The 27,500-nt window shown below is 35.0% G+C and overlaps 1 protein-coding gene across 4 annotated transcripts in view; it reads left to right on the top strand.

Annotated features, from left to right (window-relative positions):
* LOC134529701 (choline/ethanolamine kinase) overlaps positions 1–27,500 on the top strand; it is a 74,566-nt gene that overhangs the window by 22,385 nt on the left and 24,681 nt on the right. For all 4 annotated transcript variants that reach the window (XM_063364063.1, XM_063364066.1, XM_063364065.1 and 1 more), the window contains exon 6: positions 24,183–24,447. In XM_063364063.1, coding sequence (XP_063220133.1) covers positions 24,183–24,447 — 265 coding nt within the window. The remainder of the gene's footprint in view (positions 1–24,182; positions 24,448–27,500) is intronic.

Raw genomic sequence — 27,500 nt, 5'->3', positions numbered from 1 at the left:
ATTATAAAAAACAAGACATTCAGCTGATGTCGGATAAAGGGAACCAATTATGAAACTAAACAAGTATAATAAACAACACAACAGTGACAGCATGGATAAAAAATATAAAATGTTCAACATATAAATATCATACAGCACAAGAATTTCGTTGAAGGAATTTAGCCATGGAAAAAAAATATAACAACACAGACAAACACAGTGGGATAACAATGACAATACAGATTAAATGCAGGCAGACAACAAACCGACAATGCAGCAAACATATAAACACAGCGATGAAGATAAACAAGTACTATGGACAACAGAATGAAAATAGCAGTCCCTAATACTTGTTTAGTTTCATCATTGGTTCCATTTATTCAATATCAGCTGATTGTCTTGTTTTTGTGAATTTTTATCGTGTTGTCCCTAATGCTTGTTTAGTTTCATTGTTGGTTCCTTTTGACTGATATCAGCTGATTGTCTCGTTTTTTTGTGAATTTGGGTGTGGCTACGCCGCGCTTTTTTTTTTTTTTACTGCTGTGTCAGAAAGCCTTTTACCTGACCCTTCAGACCCTCGTTCCCCCGCCACCTTCACCCGTCAATTTGTCACACTTTAAACCAAAAAGGAATGCCGTGACTGCTGCTTCCGGCTCAACTCCCTCCCCCACCCCCCCTTTTAAATTTTCTTTTCACAGCGCCCCGCCACGCTAAAAAAAAAAGGTCCCTCTACCTCTTTTACTTTTCCACACTCCTTACGGCTGGAAGAGGCATTTTTCACGCAGTTATTAACATCAGTTCTCCCAGGCACATTTGTTTTTGTAATGATGTCTGGTAAAAGGAAATGTAAAGTGCTGATAATAGCAGAGAAGTTAGAAGTTGTGGACAGGTTAAAAAAAGGAGAAACTGCCGCGAAATTAGCACAGGAATATGAAATTGGAATCCAAACCGTGCGAGACATTAATAAAAGTGAAGAAAAACTTTTGCAGTTTGCTAGTAGATCAGACAGTGTGGCAGGGCCTTCTAAACGTAAAAGCATGAAAACATCTACCCACGCAGATGTTGACAATGCTTTGTATGTTTGGTTTAGGTCGTTAAAAGGGTGGAGGGAGATGCTGAGTTGGGACTGCCGCCGCTCTCCCTCCCGAAGCAATAAAGGGGACAGGAGAAGGATGGCGGCAACACAGTGCCAGTATTGTTTACGGTCCAATAAGCTGGGACGCAGTATACAAAGCCTTTGTTTGTACTCATATAATTCTACTGAAGAGACCCTCTTTTGCCAGTAAATACACCATTTTTAAGTGGTGAAACGGATTATCCGGGGTTTTTTATGGGCATTCAATTATCCGGGCATCGGAAGGTCCCAATTAACACGGATAATCGAGAGTTTACTGTAATTAAAATTTTCCTGCATGTGTGTGTTCTAGTGGAATTGTTTACTAGAATTGCAGATATAAGTTCTAAATAAGATAAAAATTAGCAAAAACGTGAATTAGCCGGGTATAGTGAGCCTGGCAGAACAGGTTCAGAGTACAAAAAACATTTAGTAATTGCCTGGACTCCAACTCTCGCCACTTGCACCTAGCACCTAGTACTCCGCACCTCATGCCTTGCTCACCACCGGGACTTGTCGGCCTGTCCCCGAAAGTCTGCTGAAATATCTAGTAGCCAGCAGATTGCAGTATGCAGCGAGAAGCCTGTTGGCATCATCAGCAAGCCAATGACGCTTGAGTCATGTAACACAGGTCAGGTGTGGTAGCATGTGATGATGCCTCTTACGCTAGTGCCAGGTATGAGGGGGCAGGGGTTTATACACCTGCTGAATTTCAGACAGGCGTGTCACATGTGATGCTTATGCACTGGCAGAGAGGGGTATGTCTTCCTAGAGTTTCACGGCCCTTCTGGCCGTCTTTTTCGTTGTTCTGCTCCCCTTCTTCGTAGTTCTGCTCCCCTCTTAAATCTGTTTGTCCCAAACAGGTATCACGTTCTTGCAGTGTATTACCAAATGCACCATCATCAATTGTCCACTCTTCCTGTTCTCTTTTTTTGTTTAGTTGTTTAGATTTTTCATTGGAGCCTTCCCATGCTACTTGGAGTTTGGGCCACCTGCCTTTCTTCTGTAATGGGTTGTACAGCTTCACCAAGTCTTCCTCTCTCGCAGCAGCTGTAACCTCTCCCATCAGCTGGCAACACTTATAGGTTGCAGCTGCCACTCGTTGCTCAGCCAGATGTTGCTCTGGTTGGGCCAGATGTTGCTATAAACATTGCACTTTCCCTTCCATTTTCATGTCTGTTATTTCTTGTGCAGCTACTGGTTCACACTGCATTTCTCCCTACCCATATTCTTGTCTTCTTGGTTCTTCATCTCTTCTTGGCCTATATTCATCTCTTCTTTGCCCATCTTCATCTCTTCTTGGTATATCTTCATGTCTTCTTGGCCCTGTCACCAGTTAAAGCTTCATGGTGTTTCCTCCTCATTTTTCAGTCTTTGTTTTTTCTTGGCAGTTCTTCATTTCAATCTTAATTTCTGTCTTCATATCCTTCTGGCTACTTTTCATTTCCTCTTGGCTACTCTTCCATTTCCTACTGGCTACTCTTCATTTCAATCATTTCATTCCTATTTTATCCAAGAGAGCCCTTACCTTGAAACCTTCGACCATGAGCTCATCAGCAACCATCTCCTTCATCCACTTACACCAATTAACAACTTATTTTGCCAAACTAATACTTGTGACTATGTATCTATACTCAAATTTCACCTAACACATATACTCAAAACTGATTACAGTCCCTAAAATAATTATATACCTAAATAACTAAATTCTAATTTTTTACTCTTTTTAGTTTCTGATTTTTATTTCTGACAACAAATGTTACAGACTTCGGGGGATTAAAATATCTATTTACCATACAAAAATGTTCTACTATACAAAAATGTTCATCAGTCTTCTTGCGAAATGATAACACCTAATGTACTAAATGCAGATGCCTCTTATCCTTTGTGTTTGCACACTACTGTTCCTACTTCTTACTCTTAAGCACTGCATTGCTAACTCCACCTCACCAATGTCTACTCGTGTCTACCTTTTTGCCTAAGAAGTCGCCGTTTAGTTGCTCGTCACCAGAGAACTTTATTATTCTCTGTTGTTGCCATCCACAACTTGCTGGTATCACTACCAACAACTCGAACTCCGGTACCCTAGAAGGACTGACAAGTGAAAAGCTTCTCAGCTGAACTGTGCTCACCAGGACTCTCACATCTCTACTCTCACCTGGACTCTAGTTGTTGTGTGTCACATCTTGCACCTTGCACCTTCCTAAGAGGCCAGGCAGCCAAGCTTGCGTCATTGTGCTTGCTAGGAATTTTCACATTCGTGTGTTTGGTAGTTGCATGCGGGGCTCTATTTAGCACGTAGCTACCCATATGCACTCAATTAAATTTATGTCACTTTGAGATCATATACATGCAGTCTTTATAAGCTAAATACTTATAGTGGGATTTTATTATTAACACCTTAGAGTCTACTGCTTCTGACTGGTTTAAATCACAGAATACTAGACTTTTTTTTATGGTTTTTCACTTTTTATTTAAATACTTTGATACTTAAAATACTTATTATGTGATGAAAAACTTAGTCTACACTTACTAATAATATTTAAATCATAATGTTATCTATTTTATTTCCAGATAAGTAAATTTTTATAATAAACTAAGTTTTACATAAATAAATAAAAAATTCTCATACACACTTGATATTATTTAATTTAATGAATATTTTTCTAATTTAGATCAGTTATTATTTATCACATATTTCCAAATAATCACTCAGTATAAGATAAGAATACTTAAATAATTTTAGTTTTTTTTTTATGTTTATGAAAAATGTGACTGTATGAAACTTTCCTCAGTCCTTTACCATTGTTGGCTTTGCCCACACAGAACATATTTTACAGTATATTATGGGATTATGTTAATTTTCAGTTGGTGGAAATGATCTGTAGATTAGAATTATGATTGAACTTCTGCGTCGGTAGCACCATATGAAGCCAGCTGGTTCCCAAAAGCTTTCATGAAGCTTTCCAAACTAGTTTTGTTGCCATAAGCCCTGGTGTGTGTATTGTTTTTTTTTTGAAATGAATGAATTTATGATTGACATGGAAAAGAGGAGGGGAAAAAAAATTTCCCCACCATTTTGTTGATTTTCTTTGATAATGATCATAACAAGTAATTGATCAACTTAAATCAATGCCAGTTTTGTTTTTGTTGTAGTCAAGTACAATATCAGGTCAGGTTTCCTGAGAAAAACTGTTCTCATGTTTCCTGCTTTTTTGCAAAATCATCTCTAATCTGTATATATAATATTTATGTTATATATAAAATAGGACTTGTGTGTGCATATATTTCATTATGCAGCCAAAACTACAGATTGCAGATAAATGGTGTTTGTGTGTGATAGTAGCCCCAAGTCTACATCGTGCACTATGGTGGGTGCGCACTGATAGTTATAAGGGTGTGGAAGATATAGGACGTACATGCTTCAGTTGATTTTTCATAAGAAAATCTATATAAATAAAATCTATTTGTGTATGCACCAGACAGCATAAAATCTAATGTAGTGTATAAGAAAGTATTTTAATAAAATTATTTAGTATATGTAAGATATTTGTGTGTGTTTAGTACCATATTTATGTACAAAAAAATCAATAAACAAAATAAAAAATAAAAGTCTTTTAACACCTGTCTTTTATACAAAAAAAACATTGAATTAGGTACTTGCAGCTAGTATAAAATAAAATTATTCTTGGTAAGATAGGTACAAAAATTATGTGTTTTTAGACATAGGTGAAATATGTTTCTAGCACATTTGGTAGGATTTTAATAATTGCATGCAAAACTGATGTGTTGGAATGTTCATATGATAGTTCATACAAAGAATCAGAACTGCAGTTGCCAGCTTCTGATCCAGAAAAGGCATAATATTCTTCATTCATGCGCGATCTTCACCATTTCCACCGCAGCTAAAACTCGGTAATTTCCCTGGCACGATGCAGCATGCCCGAAGCCACTTCAACGAAAAACATTACAGCATATGGCATCTAGCTGCAACTAATAGAACTATAATGACTGTGGACAGCTTGCGTGACAATCTTGGCTCGTTTTTCGCTCGAGCAAGCACATATCGGTGCATGAACACTTCTGCTTGATTTAGGCTCTCGTGCCATTCATTTTATTAAAATACTATGCTTGAGCTGAGCTGTGTGCCGAATGTTTTAAAATAATCATGGTGTGATTTTTAAATCTGCCATATTCTTAAAAAAGCTTTTAAAAAAAGCATAAAAATTCTTAAGAATAGACTATAGCCCGAATGCCATAATGGAATGTTTTGTGCGATCCCAACTAAAAGCTTCCATCAAAACTGCTGCTTGAGCATCCATTGCTTCTATGTAATAACCTATGCAATGATACTTCACTCTACAGCATCTTCAATTTGAATCTTGAATTCAATTACAGTAGAACCCCGATTATCCGCGACTCGATCATCCGATTCGCGGATTAACCGCGATTTATGTCCATCAAGTCCAATTTTTTAGTTACATATAACCAAAGATTCAAAATGTATGTAAATGTTAAAATACTTTGCAAAATGTATGTTGGTCAAAGTACTTTGACTCAGTTATGTTTATATACACAGAAAGTTTTAAAAAAAATACTAGTACATACATACGTATGTAAATAATATTTTTGTGTTCCATGTTACGTGAATAGATTATACACTGGTGCGCGATGCCACGTCCGCATGACCGGACTGTACACTCCCGCGCGCAGCACGGCGCCGTGCCACAGAGATTACCCGGCGCATGGAGACAGTCCATTCCATTAGTGTACGTTGTTGAAGCGTGAAGGTGGTGATAATTTTATGTATTGTAACAGTGATCTGCATTCCGACGGATTATACCGTAGTGTTGTGCAAAAGTGTTGAGCGCAACATTTCATCATGTCATCAAATGAACAGAAAAGAAAGCGAGTGGTACTGTCCATCGACAGCAAAACAAAAATTATAGAATGATTTCAGAAAGGAGAAACGATTGCAAACTTGCGACTGAGTTTAATGTCGGTAACACAACAGTGCGCGACATCATAAAAAATCGCGAAAAAATCCTTCAGTTTGCTTCATAGGCTGACACTTAAAGTGGATTAAATAAACGCAAGACGATGAAAGAATCCACATTTAGCAGCTTGGACACTTGTTTGTTTGAATGGTTTCAACAGAAAAGGTCGGAGGGTGTACCATTAAGTGGCGTAATTTTATCACAGCAGACGTAATTTTTTTTAAAAAAACTAGGCTTGACAGAAGAACCATTTTCCTGTTATATTACTTCTCCGTTATTTTTTGAGCACCGACTGTACGGAAGTGTGTGTGTGTTGCAACTAGTGCTTGGCACGCAAGATAAATTCAGCCTATCACTTGCTGACGCGGCGCAGTGTTACGACGGTGTTTGTTTATTTCAAAACTCAGCTAAGAGTGAACGGAGAATAGATATAACGACCCCTCACGGTTCCCGAGATTAGGGTCGTTATAGAGAGGTGGTCGTTATAAGATTTCCGACCCATCTGCAACACTAAGTAATAATAGGCCGTTTTTGCACTAATTCCACGTTCAGCAAGCTAAAAATAAAAAATCTAACATTTTAAATTCATATAAATAAAGGGGGATAAAAACACCGTGAATTATACGAGACAGAGACACCGTTTCAAAACCATCAAATCAAGTCTCAATGCACTGGTATAAAAAATCTTATCTCGAAAAGAATTTTGAAGGCAGTCGTTCTGTAAAACAATAACCAGCCCGATGGTGTTACTGACAACAGAACAATGAGCTAAGTGTGGCAGCGTCGCTTACGGGCGATGAAAAGAATGCGTGACCTTGGCAGCTATCAGCTGTCTTGGGCCCTCGGACTGGCGGGCGGCTAGTCACACACCTTGGTGTAACAACGACCGCGTGCCCACGTCTCCGCACACGAAAGACTTAAAAACCACTGCTGCCCAAGCACTAAGCAGTCCGCTTCTATGTCAACAACGCACACGCACACAAAGCATGTATATATATGTAATCTCCGAATGTCCACAGATGGCTGTCTGTGGTCTAATGACCTTTGAGGCAAGCATGACTCGGCTAACCGCGATTTTCGATTATCCGACTCACTCGTCCCCTTCATTAACACGGATAATCGGGGTTCTACTGTATTTTTGAAATAAGTACTTTTATTTGAACAAAGACATAAATATTTTTTTAATGTTATACAGATTTACATATATGGTTCATTTGGATCTTTTAAAAGACACCATTTTTTAGCTTACTAGTTCCTGCTTATTTACCTTATCACATATCATGTTTTTGTGCACTAGATGTGAAAATAATTTTTGTGCGGGAGAAAATTGGTAATTTTTTAGAGTAGCAAAACAATTTACATGTTCATCAAAAAATCTTTCAGGAACTAACTTTTCTTTCATAGTGTTGATTTAATAATACTGGTAAGGGTTTAATCGATGTATTTGGTTTTCAAGGATATCCACACATGTCTATGCCCATAGCTGGGATGTTGGATATGTTTGTGAGTTAGGGAGGGGGGAAAAAACTTTATTTTTACATACAATTGTAATTGGACAAAAGTGATATTTATGTGTGTGTATACATTACATATATATATATATATATACATACACACACACATATATATACATACACACATATATTCACACACATATATTCACACACATATATTCACACACATATATTCACACACATATATACACACACACACACAGTGTAAACTCTATATAAAGACACTTAACGGACTGAGCATTTTTCGGCGTTATAGAGAGTGGTCGTTAAATAAATGGAGAGAAATAAAAGATATAATTTTACTACTCTATAATAATATGTATTTACTAATATAGTATACATTTTACACACGAACATTAATATTAATACAAACAACAACACTTATTGCGTATAGTCTGTTATCTTCGTCTGATGTTTTTTGCTGCTCCAATATTTTAATTGTATTTTCTTATGTTTCTTCTTATTTTAATTGTATTTTCTTTGTTTTTCCATATTTTAGACATGATAGAGCGGCTGAATCCAAAGTGTCTTCCAACATAACTTATCTTTTCTCCCGCCTCTATTGAGCGTATTAATAAAACTTTTTCGTCACTACACAAAGATTTTCATTTAAACTCCATTTTTACAGTTCGAAAGTCTGTAAGCAACTGCGATAATGATAACGTGTAACAACTTGACAAAAGTCTAGTGACCGAGGTAAAAATGTGCAAGTTCATCATACAAAAACAAAAGACAAAATTTCTTAGAATCTCTGGTACGTCAGTCGAAGTAAACACGTGCTAGATAATACAACAACAAAACAGCAAACAAAAGAACGTACACAGCTGAAGTTCTTATCAACTTCGGCAACTTATAAAGTACTATTTAATGATTTATAATGCAGTATTGTTGTCGTTTAATAGAGTGAGCGTGACACTATATAGAGTGTGTTATTGTATAGAAAACAAGGTAAACCAACCAAAGTCAAGCAATTTTGACATTTTAAGGCGTTTGTTGTTAAATCGAGTGACGTTATAAAGAGTTGTATATATTGCTTGGCTAAAGTTTTAATGTATATGCATGTAATTTTCTTTTTGTATTATTTGCTATGGTTCTTTGTATGAAAGCAAGATGATGCACCATCTTGTGACAAGGAAGTCAGGATAGAAAGAGACAATGACTGTCATGTAATTTCTATAAGCTTAGGAAAGACTCATGATTTAGTCGAAATGCTATTGCTTTGGGCCTGTGATTGGCTGATTTTTCTCTGTGTAATGCTGTGTCATTGGTCGAAAGAGTAAGTTGCGCTGTGATTGGTTGTTGATGGCCGAAATTTGTATGTGTGAAACAACAGTATGTTTTTAATTTTTTTTGCTTAGTGGCCAGGAGTAGAAGTTTAAAATTTATATGTGTAAAGTTAGTTTTAGAGTAATACTGTGTGCATTGAAATTCTTATGATTTGTTTTGCAGTTATAATGAAAAGTTTTTTCTCTTCATTTTTGTGTGATAACTTCTTAATTAATCATGAAGTCTTTTAACTGAGAAGTTGGAGTGGTAATGTAAAAACCCTTCCACACTTTATAAATAAGTTTATTATAGGCATATTATGTGTTTATAATTATAAATTAGGTATGGTTAAGTTTTCTGATATGATTTTTTTTTTAAAGAGGTATTTGTGCATTGGCAGTGTGTTCATAATTTACACATATTTAATGTTTTTAAATATTTCTGATGGTTTGTTTACATTATCGTGAAAAATTTGTTTGAAAGTATTTATTTATACCTAATTTTTTTTTGGTTGGTTAAATTTTGATTTAAATTAAAGTAATTTTCTTTTGGTATTATTTGCTATGGTTATTTGCTGGGAATTGGCTCAGAATGCCATTTTCTCTAAAAGGGACTAATTATAATTAGACACCTGCTAGAAACAAAAGACAATATTGTTTATTCTATTAAAATCTTCCAGAACTGATATATAAAACAATGCAAACGTATTCTGTTTGGTACGGAGCCTAGCCAGTTTAACTGAGAAAAATTAAGTTCATTAGTGTTGTAATCTACAACCTTTTGCTTTTGGCCAATGGTTAAAAATGTGTAACAGAAAACATTAGTGTTTTTTGGACGTAATTTTGTTTGTTTTGAGCGTAGAAATATTTCTAATACACCTCGGGCTCGCGTACCGCGAACAATTGGTTCCGAGAAATACTCGCGCTAAATGAATTTGCATTACGTGAGTTCGGCTATCCCTGTTAATAACAATGTTATTTTACATGTTACGGTTTAGTGAACGCTCAAAAAAATCCTTTTAAGTATGAGGAGAAGGTAATAAAACTGTCACACGTAGTGGTAGAGAGCATCAGTCGTATTAACTTTGAGGAAAAAACATCTAAGAACAATAATGAAACATGGCACAACTGTTTGGGCGCGCACACACCAAGTTACCTTTGAGTTTTCCCCTAATTTATTACTTGTGTCTGTTTAAAACAAAAAAAAAATGAACTCGTAAACACACATAACATAAGTTGCAGATTGCTTTACATAAATGGAAAGATAAACGTAGATTTTCCTGAAAAAAAGCGGATGTGGATGTAGTTGCTTCTTCCTCCACGAGTGAAATTGTAAACAAGCTGTCTTTGTGTTCGAGTACAGCAGGGGGTGAATCAACTTCCTGTACTGAAGTGGGAGGGGTAGCTGGCGTGTCACAACCTTCATCTTCTCTTTCCCAAGCCGGCGCCTTCATGGTTTTTTGAACGCTGTACAACTTCCAACTTTGTTTCTAAAGAAATAGTTTTTCTTTTTGCTACCACTTTATCAGACTGCACTTCTTTCTTCTTTTGCACGTTTCATAATTATTACATATGTACTGCGAACTTTACCACGCACAACAACAAAATGATTATAAATGATTATAAAGTCTACAACAAAGCTTGACGATAACTAGTATATCTACAGTCGCCTGGGAAGCGCTTTGAGTCATGAAAACGACACACACACGTGGCGGGCGGTTAAGATAACATGATAGCTGAGAGGGCTTTTTCCTGCGATAGTTGACACGCCGAGCTCGGCTAGACACTGCCCGAGCGGCATTCACACGATGTATCCGACAATGTGGCGACACCCCGTGGCAGTAAATTATACCAAAAAATTAATTCTCACCTCGCGCTATGCGGGTTTTTATTTTGCACTATCTGAAACCATTCCACAAAAATTGTTCTCGCGTTATGCACATTCGCGTTAATTGAACTCGTGCTATGCGAGTCGGAGGTGTACTCACTTTTATGAAGTTTTTTTTTGATCATTAGTAGATGATGTAAGATCTGAGTTTGCATTTTTTTTGGACCTAAGTGTATGTTGCACCGTGGTGAAACCTTGTTAGTCGATGCACTGTTGGTTTTTTGACTGATGTCGTGAAGCCTGCTGAGTTGAAAGTAGGTCACTAGTCACACCATCGATGTCTGAGTTTCCAAGCGTTCAGCTTTCTGGTTGCTTCACGATTGCTTGAGTACCTGACTATGATTGATGTGAATCATTTTTAATTCACAGATTTTGCTTGATTTGATTTATTTCTTGCTTTATCATCACCATTTCAGATCTTGATTCAATGAGTAATGTCTTAAGCACCTGATTCTCACATTTAAGTTCAGCCATTGTTCTACCAAGTGATTTTTAGTTTTTATGAATTCATCTAATAAGAGCATATATTGCAACTTGGTTTTGACTTAAAGTTGCTTTGGGTCACCCCCTTTTTATGAGATGATTTGAATACGTTCATGGAGCCGTCCTGTATGAATTACAGAGTAATTTCATCGTTCTGAGGCATTAAAAACCCCAAATAATCTGGTTGATCAAGTATAAATGAATTAATGTTGACTAACGTACACTGCAATAGATAACCAAACTTAGATACATTCATGAATTGCGAGGAGCTCACGAGCACAAACACTCGGCCCGCATCTGCAGTATTTTAGCATTCTTTCTTCCTTCATATCTCTCTCTTTCATATATAGTTGATGTGTAGTGAATGCTCATATTCATATTAAAGTATACATATTGATAAAGCAACTTGTTTTCCTCAACTGAAAGTAGAGTAATGAATGTCTTAGGATTTGGATGCCAATACTCATAGTATCTTTTTCGTCATACTGATGTGTAGATGCTGTGTTATTTCATATTTGTTTGCTGTATACTATTTTAATGCCTGTCAGTGGCAACAGTACACAGTGAAAACTAAAAATGTTACTTAAAGTGATTAAATAAACATGAATGAATACATGTGAATGTGTATAAAAAGCCACAACTCACAAACTACATGACTATGATTGATACACAAACAAAAGTACAAATTGATTACTTGGCCTTGATATTATTAGTACCACAGATGGGTAACTAGTAGTATATGTCATGAATTAAGTGTATGTTGTGATCACACTTACGTACAGTAGAATCTCTTTATAAAGTACATCAATAAAGCCTCAACTTTTATACTTAGTAATGAAAGTACTTTATTCTGAAAGTCTACATATTTACCTTTAAAACGTAGTATTTTTTAATTTTTAAAAATAAATTAGTATGGGATCAAATGTTACATTAGCTTGGAAGCAAATATTTGTAAAACAACAAGAATTTTAAAAAAATTACTGAACTAAATACAGTTTTCTAAATTCTAGGCCTACATACACAAAATTTATATCTGTCGAACACAAAATGACATGCGTTAAACTATTTTGCAGATAAGTACATTTATTGGGATAGAATTCCCTGAAAATACTTACCTTAAATATTTTAAAAATCACTGGAGAAAGTTTTTTGTTTGTACAATACAGCATGTACAAAAAAAGTTAACTTCAACTTAAAAAACACAGATCAACAAGAAATTCCATGCAAGTTTAGGCATGACCACTTTTTTTAAAAAATGATTTTTGAGTTTTTTTACATAAACACACTTCAAACAAGAGAGTTGGCCTTTCTTCTAAACAAGAATAAATTTTATTCTTTTTTCTTGAAAAACTGAGAATTTTTAGTTTGCTTTGTGTGTTTTGTAAGTGTTTGTTGCACAAACTGTTCAACATTGTGCATGGATTCCATTACATGGATGGGGACATTTTCTGATTTTGAAAGAAATGATGAAAGTTTTTCAAAGCACATCATGGCTTCTTTTGCAGTGACTGGCTCCTCTTCAACTTCATCTTCTGAAGATTCACTGACTGCTGCTTGCATCACTTCATTAACTATTTCTGCATCAGTCAACTGTGGTGTAGTTTCGACATTACAATCAATACCTACATAGTCTTCAAAAGAAATGTTGTCAAGTTGCAAAGTACTTGAGACTTCTTGCCAAACTTCTGGTGAGATGTCATCATCAGCAACAGAATTACTTGCAGACCTTGTGGTTGCCTGGTCCATAGACAAACCATCACTGCTGTCTTCATCACTTGCCTTTATGATGCCAGATTTTCTCCAACAATTGGCTATTGTCTCCTCCTTAACATTCCACCAACCACCTGTTATAAGTTGAATGGCTTGACGGACATTGACATTTGTGGGCAAATTGCACCTGATGTTGATCAGAATTCTCTCAACGAGCCGCTTCCGAAAATGTACTTTTGCATTTTGGATGATGCCTTGATCTAAAGACTACAACACGGAAGTGCAGTTCGCAGGAAGAAATTCTAATTTTACATTTTCAAGTTGCACATCAACATTATGAGCTGTACAGTTGTCAACCAGAATAATGATCTTTCTGTGTTTCCTTTGCATTTCTTTATCGGTCTCGACTAGCCATTTAGAAAATAAATCTTTTGACATCCATGCCTTTGTGTTGCTGACGTAGTCGGCTGGAAGTGATGCAACACCTTTAAAGCATCTTGGATTTTTGGATTTTCCAATGATTAAAGAACGTAACTTGGTGGTTCCAGTTGCATTGCAGCAGATTAATACTGACAACCTCTCTTTGGATTTCTTTCCACCTGTGCACTTCTCTCCTTTGTATGCCATAGTTTTATTTGGTAGGAGTTTATAAAAAAATGCTGTCTCATCAGCATTAAATATATTGTCAGGAGAATAGGACTCTAGAATTCCGTTCAATTTGTCGACTTTCCACTGCTCTGAAACTGCCGTATCAGCATCTTTCTCTTCCCCAGACACAACGTTCCATGAAATTCCATGTCGTTCACGAAATCGATGAAGCCAACCATAACTTGCCTGAAAATCTTTGATATCCATCAAGAAAGCAAAAATTTTTGCTTTAGCCTGCAACATGGGTCCTGTGATTGGAACATTTTGTGCCCTCATATCCTTCAGCCAGTTGTCCAGGTCCTTGTTATCTCCTAGGCGAAGTCTCTTGCGACCAGCAGATAAAGATGACTGTTCGTACAGTTTAATAATTTTTTCGCGATCTTTTATTATTGTTGACAATGTAGTGGGCACCAAACCAAACGACCGTGCCACATCTGCATTTTTCCTGCCTTTGTCAATTTCTTTTAAAATTTCCACCTTTTCCTTCAAAGTGAACTGCTTGCGTTTCTTTTTATCTTTTTGGCCATCCATCTTGATTAAAATAATCAACAATACTGTTTACCTTGCGCCACGTCAAACATAAAACAATCCTCTCATCCATAGATAACCATAGTGCCGCACTAGAAGCGCGCGTCGCGAGCATGGCTCTGCCAGGCGACATTCCGACCTTCATGGCAACACAATTAAAGCGTGTCGGCCATGTTGTGACATCAAACAGTTTAAAACTTAACCTGCATAAATTAACATCATTGAATTTTCTATTTCGTATATTAGTTAAAATATAATTTTTATTTAACGTTTGTATTTGCAAATATACATATCTGCGTTAATTGAAACTTTAAAAACGTGCTCTACAAATAATTAAAAGATGGCACAGCTAAAAACAATTGTCTTGAAGAGGGGTGAGACAGCAATTGATTGTTTAGATCGTCTCGTGCACTAAAGTGTGATCCATGGAGGAGGAAGAAAGGCACGTTATACTGTACTATGATTCTATGAATCGTTGAGACAGTGTTTGTTTACGTTTTATACTTGTTAATGATTCTTGAAAGTGATAAAAAAAAATTATCATAATGTACATTTTTATTAAAGAACCCCTGTGCAAACACAGTTACAATTATGTTAAAAATTTTCCTGATAACTGGAAAAGAATGGTAGTTGTATTGAGAGGTCGGATACGTTTTTAATATTTTTACATTGTTTACATTGGTGTTTTGAGTGGGAATATAAAATCATACGTTGAACTGAAAGATACGTTATTCTGAAGTACGTTGTAACGGAATTTCACTGTATTGATTTAACTTAGAAAAGTAAAAATATTTACCTTTTCCTGCCTAGAAAATAAATCCAAAAAACTGTGAGATTTGAGGCTATGATGTGGTTGGCAAATGTCATTAGTATTTCAGCTCTGTTCCTTTAAATTCATTGTCACATGGATGGTTTTATTTCTTTTCTGTGATATAAAAAGGGCTTTGTTCCAGCTAATGATCTTCAGATGGCAGAGTTCACAGCATTCATCTGGTTATAAATTTTATAAAAAATTGTTAAAAAATTTACAGAGAATTTTGTTGTATTCATTGCTCAAAATGTTTCTGGAAATACGTTAATATATTATTTACTGCATGAGCAATATTTGTCATTACTAATTGTTGATATTTTCCTTGTAAAGTTATTGTAGAATTTCACTTTTTAAGACACAAACAAAATTCCTGCACGTGAAGGATATTAAACTAGTGCATCCCTCGTCACATCTGTTTAGGGTTTCACATTTTGGTTTGTCAAGGTAGTCAGTACATAAGCTGCTTTCATGTTCTGTTCTATCAGTTTGGTAGTTGAAACTGCAGCTCCATTCAGGTCATCCAGTGCAGCATATTGAAGTATGATGTTGGTTTATTTGTTGTGTTGTGAGAAAGTGTATGCGAATTTTTTTTTATGTGTCTAGGTTATGCAGTGGCCTCACGGACTTTGCCATGCTTGACAAAGTCATGCTATGAGATAGAAAGAGAAGCTGTTCGAGGTGAAACTCGGTGAGGCAGAAATGCAGACCCAGTTTTTGCTTGTCGTTCTCGGGAACACGGTGGATGGTCTGGTTTCTCTCTCATAAATGTGCAAGGAAAGATAATGGTGAAAACCACACTTTTCCTTTGACACAGCTCCATAGCCTTTAGGGTGCAGAAATGAAAAATGTTGCACCTAGAGAATGAACATACACATACCGAAAACGGGTTTTACTATATTGGTTATGTTTACCATGGTGAAATACAAAAAAAATGTATATTTGTAAATTTTCATTATAAAATTCTGAACCGTTTAAATGAAGCTAATGTCTTGTTAAATTGTTGTACCTAAATGAGAATTATTTTTAAATTTAATTTTTTTGTTACCTGTAGAGCTATGTGCTACAAAATTTTGGTATGTGTTGAACATCTTAATGAAATCTCGCGGTTTTTTACATTTCTAAAATGTGGGTTTGATTTGTTATTAGATAGCATAGCTATTTGAATTAATTAGAAATATAGGATACTAAAAATAAATTGTATTTTTGCTGAGATAGCATATTTTCAGGAAGTATAACTGCCTTCATTTTGGAGCTCGTCAACTTAATAATACAGTAAAACTCGCTTAAGACGTTCCCACATAATACGTTTTCCCGTTTATAACAATTAAATAATTATTCTCTTGATCACTTCCATATATCCCAATGTTAATTTTTCCCATTCAAAACTTTTGTGTTTATAGATGCGGGAAGCATTTCAGTAATAAATTAATGTAATAAAGTTTATCTTTACACTCTTAAACTTTATTTATAGCTCAACCTTTAGACAATTTTTGCAATACAATTACAAACATGACCGTCAAAACCTTTGCAGTACGTACCACGCTGTTACAATATATTTTTTGACCAATCATCTGCTTTCATTCATATCCTTTGTGAGGCTGATCCATCTATACACCATTTCCCTCATTCGAGGCATAACGTCTGACGAATACACAGCAAAAATAAAGCACAACCCATTCTTTGACCTGATTGCGTGACACATGATGCAACTGGTACAGCAATATGAGGAGCTAATTCAGTTTCATTGTTTGTTGAGCACTTTGGTAAAAAAAAATTTATGGTGAACGTAATGATGAACATTTTAGTTTACTAGTGTTGCTATGATTTTCGTTTTTGGCCGGACTTAACGTATTTACCTCAAATTGTACACAATTTTTTTGTAAAACATGTGTTGAAAAATCATGGCATGAGGCTTATTCAAAACTTGACAATGCCGCATGGCAACACTGCATTATGTACAGGTTTCTTCAAGCTCCAAGTTTGGTTGACCTGCTACTGCTTAAAGGAACGATGGACATCTTGCATGTTGACTGTGCTTTGTGATTTTGTTTTTCTGTAAGAAGATGTTGCAATGATTGCAGAAGGTTTACAGTAGCAATCATCTACGCTTGCTGAAAATAACCTAAAATGATTTTAAAAGAAAGCTCAGGTTATGAAAACTCATGCCATGGGTAGAAAAAAGGTTGCGGAAAATTGTATACGCGTTTGGAGGGGGAAAGAATTGGTTTTGAGTGATGGTGTTATCGCAATAAAAATTTTATTTAAAAGGTGAGAATATGTACCATGTGCTGCCTCAGAAATTTGCAATATATTTTGTTTATAATCTTTCTAACGTGGCATTAATTTCGGTCGTCCGAGACTGATATGTTTATGCACTTCAATGATGTAAAAAACATCTGCGATCGGTAGCCATTGCATTGACGACTTCTTTTGGTCCATCACTGTAATCATGTTATTATTCAAAGTTAATCCATTAATAAAATATTTATTACCGGGTGTATTTAGATACATGTATTTACGACAGATAATTGTACTGAAAATAGTTATAAATTTTGTAATACGCTTAAGCAAAATTAAAGAATGCTGCAAAAACATAACTGCAGAGGCTAACACCAGTACCAAGAATGCTAACTGTGCTGAAGTGAGCTCTATCCGCTGGATCTATTTACTGCACAGTGGGACATGTACAGAGAGCTTGGGACAACAGCCTACGATTCCTTGCAGCTAAGGCAAACTCTGTTGGGGTTTTAATTTTTTTTTTACATCAAAATGTGCAATGATTCCGATAGACCTAAGAACTTTCTGACAGGTGTATACTAAATTACAAAATAAAATTCAAGAGTAACCACAATTCAGGTAGCATCAGTCTTGAGAGCCTCCAATGTGTGGTTATCAAGGTATCTGTCACAAACATTAATTTTTCCCAACCCACTTTGGCCATGATAGAGCTAATACTTAAAGGCCTTCCTATAGGTGTCTACTACCAATAGAAAATATAATTATAGTGACAAACACTGTACAAGTCGCACCAGGGCCTCTGAGGGTCTCCAACGTGTGGTTTCCATGGTAACTTAAAAGGTAATTCAATATTTTGAATAATTAATTAATTCAATAATAAACATTTAAAAGTAGTGCAAGGCTTTTAACCAACAACAAATATTTGTGGTAATGGAACCCCCACAAATGGTGAAATTTTAAAATAAAAGCTGAACAAACAGTGCATAATCTAAGTATGTCATTTTAATATGGCAACTGATCTGTACTATTTCGCTTTTAAGAATTTTTCCCTGCTAATAAGTTTTTATCATCCAGTCCCTTGAAAAACGTCTTAACAGGGTTTTACTGTAGAATGATAAAAGGCCTACAAAATTATTTTTACAACTTAAATGATCCCTACAAGAATTTATTTTCATTGACATGAACATTTTCAAGACTTACAAACTATAAAAAGGTTGAAATTAGTCTTACATATTTTACAATTTTTTCTTCAATTAGGTAATTAAAATTTTTTTTTTTTTTTTAATTTTTATATATTAGTACGCAACATAGTCGGAATGCTTGGAACTAGTTCTTGTAAGCCATATGTAACAAAATACATCTCAGAATTTGTGGCAATCAATTGCATTGTACGCAAACATTTAAGTTAATGAAAGTTGCTGCCCATGTAGCTTGTGAGTGCTGACTGACAAACACACATGAGAATTGTCCTGAATGTGTTAAATGTTAATATTTTTAATGTCTACAGCTTACATGTCCAAGATTACAGAAAAGTCTATACAGTTAAGCATAGTTTGCAAAGACATATTTTAATAATAAGCATGATCAATTTTTTTTTTGTTTGGCTGTTTGTTTATTGAATTTAATCTAATTGTATAAAATTGTAATACATTTCTAGCGTGTGTTTTAGTTGCAGTTCGTGAACTTTTCCAGAGACCTTTAAGTATTTAAATGTCACAAATGAGTGCAGATAACTATGAATAATTTATACTTTGTTTAATATTATTTGCTAATTTGTCATGCAGAGTGGTTCCTTATTTTGAATTACGTATTCTACTTGATTGTGTATTCATTCATTCTCATGTGCTTTTGCTGGTTCTTCCATTCAATTTTATGTTCTTAATTTTTTTGTGACTATTATGAATATCACTCAGCAGTATTACCAAAGTTAAATTGTAGGTAAAAAAACAAATGTAAATTTTATCTTTAAGAGCTTCAGTTAACGAAGGAGCTTTAATTACACGGAGGGTTTTGCTCTCCTATGGGAAAACCGCTGATACATTTACAAGGGTATGCATTATGAGATAATAAAAATGGCTTTTTGAAGGCTGATGGCAGCAAGTGGCCAGGCAGATAACATACAGTTAGGAACATTGAAATATCATTATGAAAACTAGCAAAAAGTGATGGAAATCAGAATGGAATTATGAATATTTTTCTTTTAATAACAAAAGTGAAACATTATATAACACACTCATAGATTAAAAATGGCTTTAAAAATGGTTACATGCAAAATGTCATGATTATCAGCTGATTTTTCAACTGTCTGTTAAATTGCAGCCTTTGTTTTTTTTTTTTTTTTTTTTTTTTCTTGTTTTATGAGAAAAAATGTACTTTATGTTTACAAAGAGGTTCAAATTCTACAGTTGATAGTTAAGAATTTTAACCAACATGTATATTTGTATAAAATGGCTGTATTTTGTTACTCGTTAATTTTGACTCTTCTTTAGTGCCTATTGGCAACAAACCATCAAAAACAGGCTAGCGTCTTTGACACAAGCAAAAAAAAAGTGGTAACATGGGAAATTGTTTCCAAAAACAGAAAATAAATTTAAGGTTCAACATAAGGGGTAGACATGCTATATCTCACAAATTGGTGTATGATCATGGGAAAAGTAAATGAATGAAGACGACAAAACGACTGACACTACATTTCTTCTCATTAAGCCTGAGAATCAAACCATGGCAAGAAATAAACTTTGATTGGCCATAGTAATTTAGTGAATCCTCAAGAAAAATTTATATTTTACAATAAAAATAAATTGAATGAAATGTCTTAGGGCTTACTTATTGAATGAAACAACCATTAGTTACTCAAGAAAGTTGTTCTTGCTTTCATCATAACCAAAAGTGTCTTCACAAACAACATGGTCTTTGTTCTCATTCTGTAAACCAGGGGTGTCATTTGTTTCTTAAAAGTGTGTTAGTGTACAAGTGACTTGATAAGGATGACTAAAATGTGGTGACTTGAGTGTCATGTTGTTTGAAAAGGAGAAAAAATAAAGCAATGTTTTCTGCAGATTTAATAAACATGCAATGATGATGTGTTGAGTGATTTCTCAGGGCATTCTTATCTGTTTAAGAGCTATACTGATCAATATTATCGTACTTTCATGTCAGTTTCAGCTACATTGACAAACTTTGTAATTTCATCATAAATGCCATATTATCAAGTTTTGGCACATCGATACTACCTAAGGAAAGAAAAGGTTTAACTCTTTAGTTATTGCTCTCCATTTTTTACTATGGTTAGTTTTTATTGAATTTAAAAAAATATAGTTATTTTTGTACTTATTTTCCATTGCAAAATAATGGGTTTGTAACCCATTATTTTCCATTGCAAAATAATGGGTTTGTAAACCCCAAATAATGAAACCAAATTTATATGAAAAAGGAATATACATAAAATAACTTACTAATTTTTTAGTGTCTTTACATTGAATTCCTACTCACATTTTTCTCTTTCCTTCAAATGTTTCCAATTATTTTCAACTGTGAACTGTTTTTTTCCCACAGTTTGGCTTTAATGTCACAGTACTTTAGTTACTACAGTATGCCATACATTTATGGTAATTTTTTTTACTTTGTAGATGGACAGTAAAAATTAAAATTTTTTTTTTTTCCACTTTACTCCTCACTTGTAGATATGGATAGAACATATTTGGGTAGTTGTGATTGAGCCTCTAGAATGACTGGTTGCATATAAATACTCAGGCAATGACACTATTGACACACTACAATACTTTTTCTGTCGGCAAACGGCTGGTGATAAAGGCAGTAAAATGTCATATAGCACACCTCATTAGATATCAAGCACATAGACAGAGATACAGGGTCGCTAGTATGACATCAATATGACTGTTGCTGTATTGATAGTGCCTAACATTGTTTTGTGCAGTTGTTTCAGACATTTCATTTTGCCATTTTTTGTTAATTCATGATAGTTTCTTCAAGTTGTGCCATATGTAGTGGGAATAGATTATTTTTATTTTTTTAATAGACATGCCTAGGTTATGACAGTCATAAGGCCTTTAGGCATGGCTGTTACATATGTTCTAGCATTACACTGTCATGTTTCACATCTTCAAGATATACTCAGAAACTCTCAAAGACAAGTAAAATTAACTTTTTGAAAAGAAATTGCAGGCATGGTCCAACCTGGATTTTTCGCAAATGAGAAATGTGGTGGATGTTGCCGGGTGTCATTTGGTTTTTCAGGGTACTCCTGTTTCCCCCACCATTCATTCATTCAATGCTCCATTAGAATTCCATCTCCTTGCATCATATTTAATGACCTGTATGTCAACGAGATGTTATAAGGGCCCCACCTACCTGTGTACAAATACAGTGCACACAGCTTCAGATAAACACATTTTAAAAACTTCTCAAGATATCCAAGTGGTGTCTGTTTACTAAAAATGTTTATAAATATGTCAGATTCATAGTTCTATTTCCGGATTTTGTTTTTAAACTGTGTTTTTATGAGAGTGAAAATGGCTAAAATGCATGTTTTTGTAAACCTTATTCTTAATTTCTCCAAAATATAATGTTATTGTTACCACTCAAGTCTCATATTTGCCCAGTGCACGACGCAAAGACAGCGTGCTAGTTCAAAGCTTTGCGCTTAGAGGCGATACATCATTAGAAGCAACAGCAACCCACCTCACTGACTATAAATCTCTAGCTAAGCAGGTGCTTTAATACATTTCCATTGCTTGAGCAGAAAATGCACCAGGTCTTCAATTCCATTCTATTGTACGGTGGTTTGGTTGTTGTTTAGATCATTCCTCTCCCACTAAGGTGATCCGAGATCAAATAATTCGTGGAAGGGTAAAGAAGGTGTTACCCAGATATTTTGCAATTAGGAAATATAGCAGACATTGGCGTGCGTTAGTGGGTTTTCTCGGGCCTTTACCCTACCCATTCATTTTGCCGGTCCTCCATTAGCATCTCATCATTTTCATTGTTTCTAATGATCCCCATGTCTATAAGACTTTAAGCTCAATCCTTTCCACTCAATTTTACTTAGTCTTTAACTAGCATACTGATAATTATCTATCCTTGTCTATGAACATGTGCCATATGTAGTTGCCAGAAGGAAAGCTAATGCAACTTGGAATGGTCTTAACTTTCTCCTCCTAGTAACGAACAGTTAGAACTGCATCAACGGTTTTTGGTTGTCTTTTGTGAAAATTGGCTCAAAACCATTTTGTTGGCAAATTCTTTGGTCATAAATTGTGAAATCCATCCACAACTGTTTCCGAACTATTTTTGTGGAATTGAAGAGTGGAAATTCAAAATGGAATAAGTGTCAAAAACCTGATTCCGAGGAAATACCCTCTTGAATATCATTAGGCATGGCACTTAACTACAGTTTAACGGAAAAATAATAGCAATAAATATTCGGTATTAGCTCCCTTTTGAAGATCATTAGTCATGGCACATAGGATATTTTTATTGAATAATCCTGAACATTTGGATTTTGGCACTTAGTTCCTGTACTCCTTTGTTTTAATTCAATGGGGAATTTACCATTTATTAACTTGCACCCATTTCAGTTTTAAAGTTACACCGTAAACTAACAACTTGTTGGTCAAACCCTGGAAATACATCAACCTTTGAACTGTTCATTGTGTGGACTGCTTTATTAGTCATTTGTGATTTTTCCTTCTCTTTCTGGGGGCCACGAGGTTAGAGTAGTCAGATCACCTCCCACTAAGGTGATCTGTGTTTCAGATCTGCCAACATTCAAATTTAAAAAATCATGAGGTCCTCGATAAAAATTTTCAGGCCCATAAATACAGGTTAGATATAAAAAACAACAAATGAGAATCTTTAAATTTAAGTGACATACCTGTACATATGTTATATGGTCTGTGCTTCAAAATTTATTTGAACAAATTATAGGTTGCAGATTTGATTTAGTTGAACATAATTTAGCGCTGTCGTGTAGTGATCATGCAGGGCCGCAACTAAAAAAGATGTAAAATAACATTCTGCTCGTGTAACACTATTATCACTGTTCACAGCAAAATTAATTTTTTTATTGGAAGCAATACACTTCACGTGTTAGTTGTGTTTTTTGTAGCGACATGTTTCACAATGTCTCCTCTTCCACTATGCAAGATAGAAAAATCAGCACGGCACACACTACAAAACGCCAAATTGCTTCCTTTACGTGACTCAAGTATTGATGGAAACTTGTTACTGTAAGCGTTCGTAAAACTTGTTTTGTAACTTTTACAAACAAAATCTTGGGGCCCCGAAAAATCGTGAGGAAACACTATTTTGGCGTGAGGGCGTGAGATGGACCTTAAAATCGTGAGCCTCACACCAAAATCGTGAGAGTTGGCAGGTCTGGTGTTTGGTTCCCGGCAGGGTCGAACTTATTTTGCAAGTAGGAAATGTGGGGGGATGTTGCCAAGAGCCAGTGGCTTTTCTCAGGATACTCACGTTTCCATCACCAATGCATTCCATTACTGCTCCATCTCATAGTTATACACCCCTCAACCATGCCGAATTACATTCATTTCAATGAGATGTTAAAACCTATTCCATCCTTATTACGCCATTCCCTCGCAGTACATTTTTTTCTAAAGTAAATTTCATCCTCGGCATCCCTGTTAATGTTTTATTCTGCAAACTGCAACTGAAAACTTGAATTGCATAGCTGGGAATTTTACTTCCCCAACAATACTTTATTCCAGTGATATTTGCCTCTCTCTAACAAACCCTTACAGTAGCCAACAAAAAAAGACTTATGATCAAATTCTATAATTAAATTAAGGAAATTTTTGTTACGTTAATAACAGTTTTGTTACTCTCCTAATTCCCTTATACCATGTAAAATGCCATTTAATTTATCTTCGTATAAATCTGTGTATGTATGTATTGCAGTTTGTGTAATTATTTAATTTGGTCACTGCATGATGTTATAACTGCTTTAAAGAGTTTTTCTTGAATTTTAGGCACTTCCTCACCCAGACGTCATCTCCAGTAGTTTTCTGCCACAATGATCTCCAGGAAGGAAACATTTTACTCAGTCATTGTGATGCAGAAAATGACAAGGTTTCACAACCGCAACTGTCTTTTATCGACTTTGAATACAGTGCATATAATTATCGTGGCTTTGATTTTGCTAACCACTTCATAGAATGGACTATCGACTACACTAACAACCAGTTTCCGTACTTCAGTGTAAACAGGAACTGCTACCCAAGTCGAGAGCAGCAGGTAAGGAATAGTAGTAAGCAGTAATGGCATGAAATGAATCACAAGTAAATGCTCTACCAGTAACAGTAACTATTAAAGTTATTTTTACTTGTATAGTGAAAGGTCTTTATCCTGGCATTCTGTGGTTTGGCACATTCTCAAATCAGGCATTAATTAAGCTGCTCATGTTCAGATATTTTCAGGTGGATTCTGGCTGTTGACCTTGGCCACATTTTCACTTGTGGTTTTTCCATTAAATTTAAATTTTATGTTCAATAATCTGGCATAGTCATAGTCCTGAATGTGCTGGTTTAAAGACTATTCGCTGTTATTCATTATATTTCAGGGAAAGTAATTCCTGTTCGTAATCTACTTGTAATGAAAGAGATGTATTACATATTACCATTTCTTACTTTTTCTATGTTAGTAAGTTACATTTTCTTCTATTTTCATTTTTTCTAAGTGAATTGTGATTATCTTGATTGAGATAATAATTGACACAACTAATTTATTTACAGGAGAATATTGACTCTATGTAAAGACAGTTGGTTAAGACTACAACATACTGTTATCTTTGGAGTGTTTGCTCAGTTTGCTGTAGGTGTTCCTGTGTTATTTTTTTTGAGTGAATGGAAAGAGTGTATTGTTGATGGTACAGTTAAAGCAATTTATTCAAGCTTTATTCCATTAAACTATACATGTTATTTAGGCAAATGTGATATATTTTTTTCATCCTACAAAGTTTCATATAATCCGTCAAGACTTATCATTTATTTGAAGCCAATGTAGCGAAATGCATGCTGCAAAATCCAAGAAAGCTTTTGAAGAGGTGTTACTATAAACTAAAAATTATATGAATTTTAATGAAACCATAAGCAACAGGAAATGTTTGCATGTTTCCTTGTTCAGTGATCAAATCATAATTTTCCAAATGTAATCCAAAATAAATGCTTTTTACAGTGCCACGCTGGGTGAGTGATCAGTTCACTTTCCTCCCACCAAGGCAATTTGAGTTCCATTCACAAAGGGAAGGATAGAATTCTGAAACACTCCTGTTTCCCGCAACCATTCCATCTATGCTCCGTTCTTGCTTCATCACCTCTAATGACCTTAATGTTGACAATACACAAAGTATTTTTATGAATTCATTAAATTTAGCTTTTTATTACGCCAAGTAAGTATTACTTCTAACGCGTATACATAAGCGCACGTGCCCATTTTTTTTTCTCTCTTTATTGATCCTTAACCTTTTGTCCTGAGTACTCACTTTGTTTAAAGCTGAGTCATGAGCACAGGCTTAAAAAACACCAAGTGCTATATGGCAATAATTGGACAGGTTGATTTTTTTTTATTATTATTTATCCCAGTTACGATACCTAGATGTACTTATATTGCTATTATTTATAAACTTAACAAATATCTTAAAATATGTAAACAAAGAACTTGTATGGTTAATTTATTAACTTAACAAAAATCTTAAAACACGTAACAAACAACATGTACACAAAACGAGAATAAATATTCCTTAGAACCATAGATACCGGAGTACTTATCACTTAAACTGTGGAGGGAATAAGCAAAGATCCTCATAGAAATATAAAAATATTGAGCGAACTATCAACTATGTAACTGTTGTGTCTAGATGCTGGCATTAATGTATGGAAGAATACAATCCTTGGTTAGGGTGCTATATTTTTAAACAAAATGGATAAAATCCAAACAATAGTTTGGAAAAACATTCATGCAGACATTTTCAATTTTTGGTTTCAATTGATTATAGAAAGCTATGAAAGCTCATTTTTAAACATTGATTTTACAGTATTCTGAGGTTTTGGAAGTGGATTCTTGTATTTTTAGTAAAAATACATGCTTTTATTGTTGAGCTTCTTTCTCATTTAGTTTTGTTGCCAGGCAAAATTAATGAAATGACATTGTAACTTTACTGTCTTCCAAACTTCAGTATTGTGGAGTGTGCAATGACAAAATTCTTTCAGATGTCTTAAAGAAAGCTGTGCAACATTTTAATGGCCTAACTCAAACGGTTACATTACCACAGCCCAGTGTCTGGATGGCTTGGGGAAACACAGAAGTGATTCACGTAATTTCTGCCAAGTTTTATGATCTACAGCTGTGCACTTGAGCAAGACAACTTACTGAATTGCAAAAGAGTTTTATAATAGTACAGTAGAACCTCGATAAGTCGAAAACCTCCCAAACTCGAAAAAATGTTGTGTTCCCTTCCATTCAAGCCCCAAAACCTCCGTTGCTCGAAATCTCGACCCTCTATTAGTCAAAATAATCAGTGAGTCCCTCCAAGCCATTTTGGTACAGATTTTCCCTCCATAACTCGAAAAATTAAATTGGACCTCTGTATCTCGAACATAGCATTGTTTTATTTTACAACCTTTACAACTCGATTATTTGAAACTTATTACCTCTATAGTTTGAAGAAAAATAAGTAACCAACTTAAAAATTTTTAGGCAATGTGAGTACACCATTGTTTCTTAGAAACCAATTTAGGAGTATACAATAAATAGGATTACCACAAATTTATGACTCACGTGTTTGCTTGCTTGGTGTCAGGTGTTTAGTTTTATTATTTTTGATTTCATTTGAACTTTAGCGAAGCAAGTCATTTGTTGGCGACTGTTACGACTGCTACACATCAATTAGTACAACAGTTTACAAATAAAATTGTTAAAACATGAGTGCTGTGAAACGTAAACTGAAAACTATGAGTCTTGCTGAAAAATTGGAAGTGCTCGAAGCTGTGAAGAGCTGTCAAAAGAAGAAATATGTTGCTGAACAATTTGGCCTGCTAATGAGTACTCTGTCAACAATAATAAAAAATGAATCAGTCATCATGAGAAAAATACAAAACGGTCAAAGTTTGACCTGCAAAAGACTACGAATTGCAGAATTTCCGGGCTTGGAGGAGTGCTTACTTAAATGGTTTGAGCAGTGTGGGAGCCAAAATATCAGTGTTAGTGGACCACTGTTACAAGAAAAAGCGGAAACATACTCTAAATCATTGGGACTCGCTAATTTCAGGGCCAGTAATGGATGGCTAGAA

The sequence above is a fragment of the Bacillus rossius genome, chromosome 2 (assembly GCF_032445375.1).
Source record: "Bacillus rossius redtenbacheri isolate Brsri chromosome 2, Brsri_v3, whole genome shotgun sequence".
NCBI classification, from domain to species: Eukaryota; Metazoa; Arthropoda; class Insecta; order Phasmatodea; family Bacillidae; genus Bacillus; species Bacillus rossius.
The sequence above is the reverse complement of the archived record's forward strand: the minus strand, read 5'-3'. Positions and strand labels throughout refer to the sequence as shown.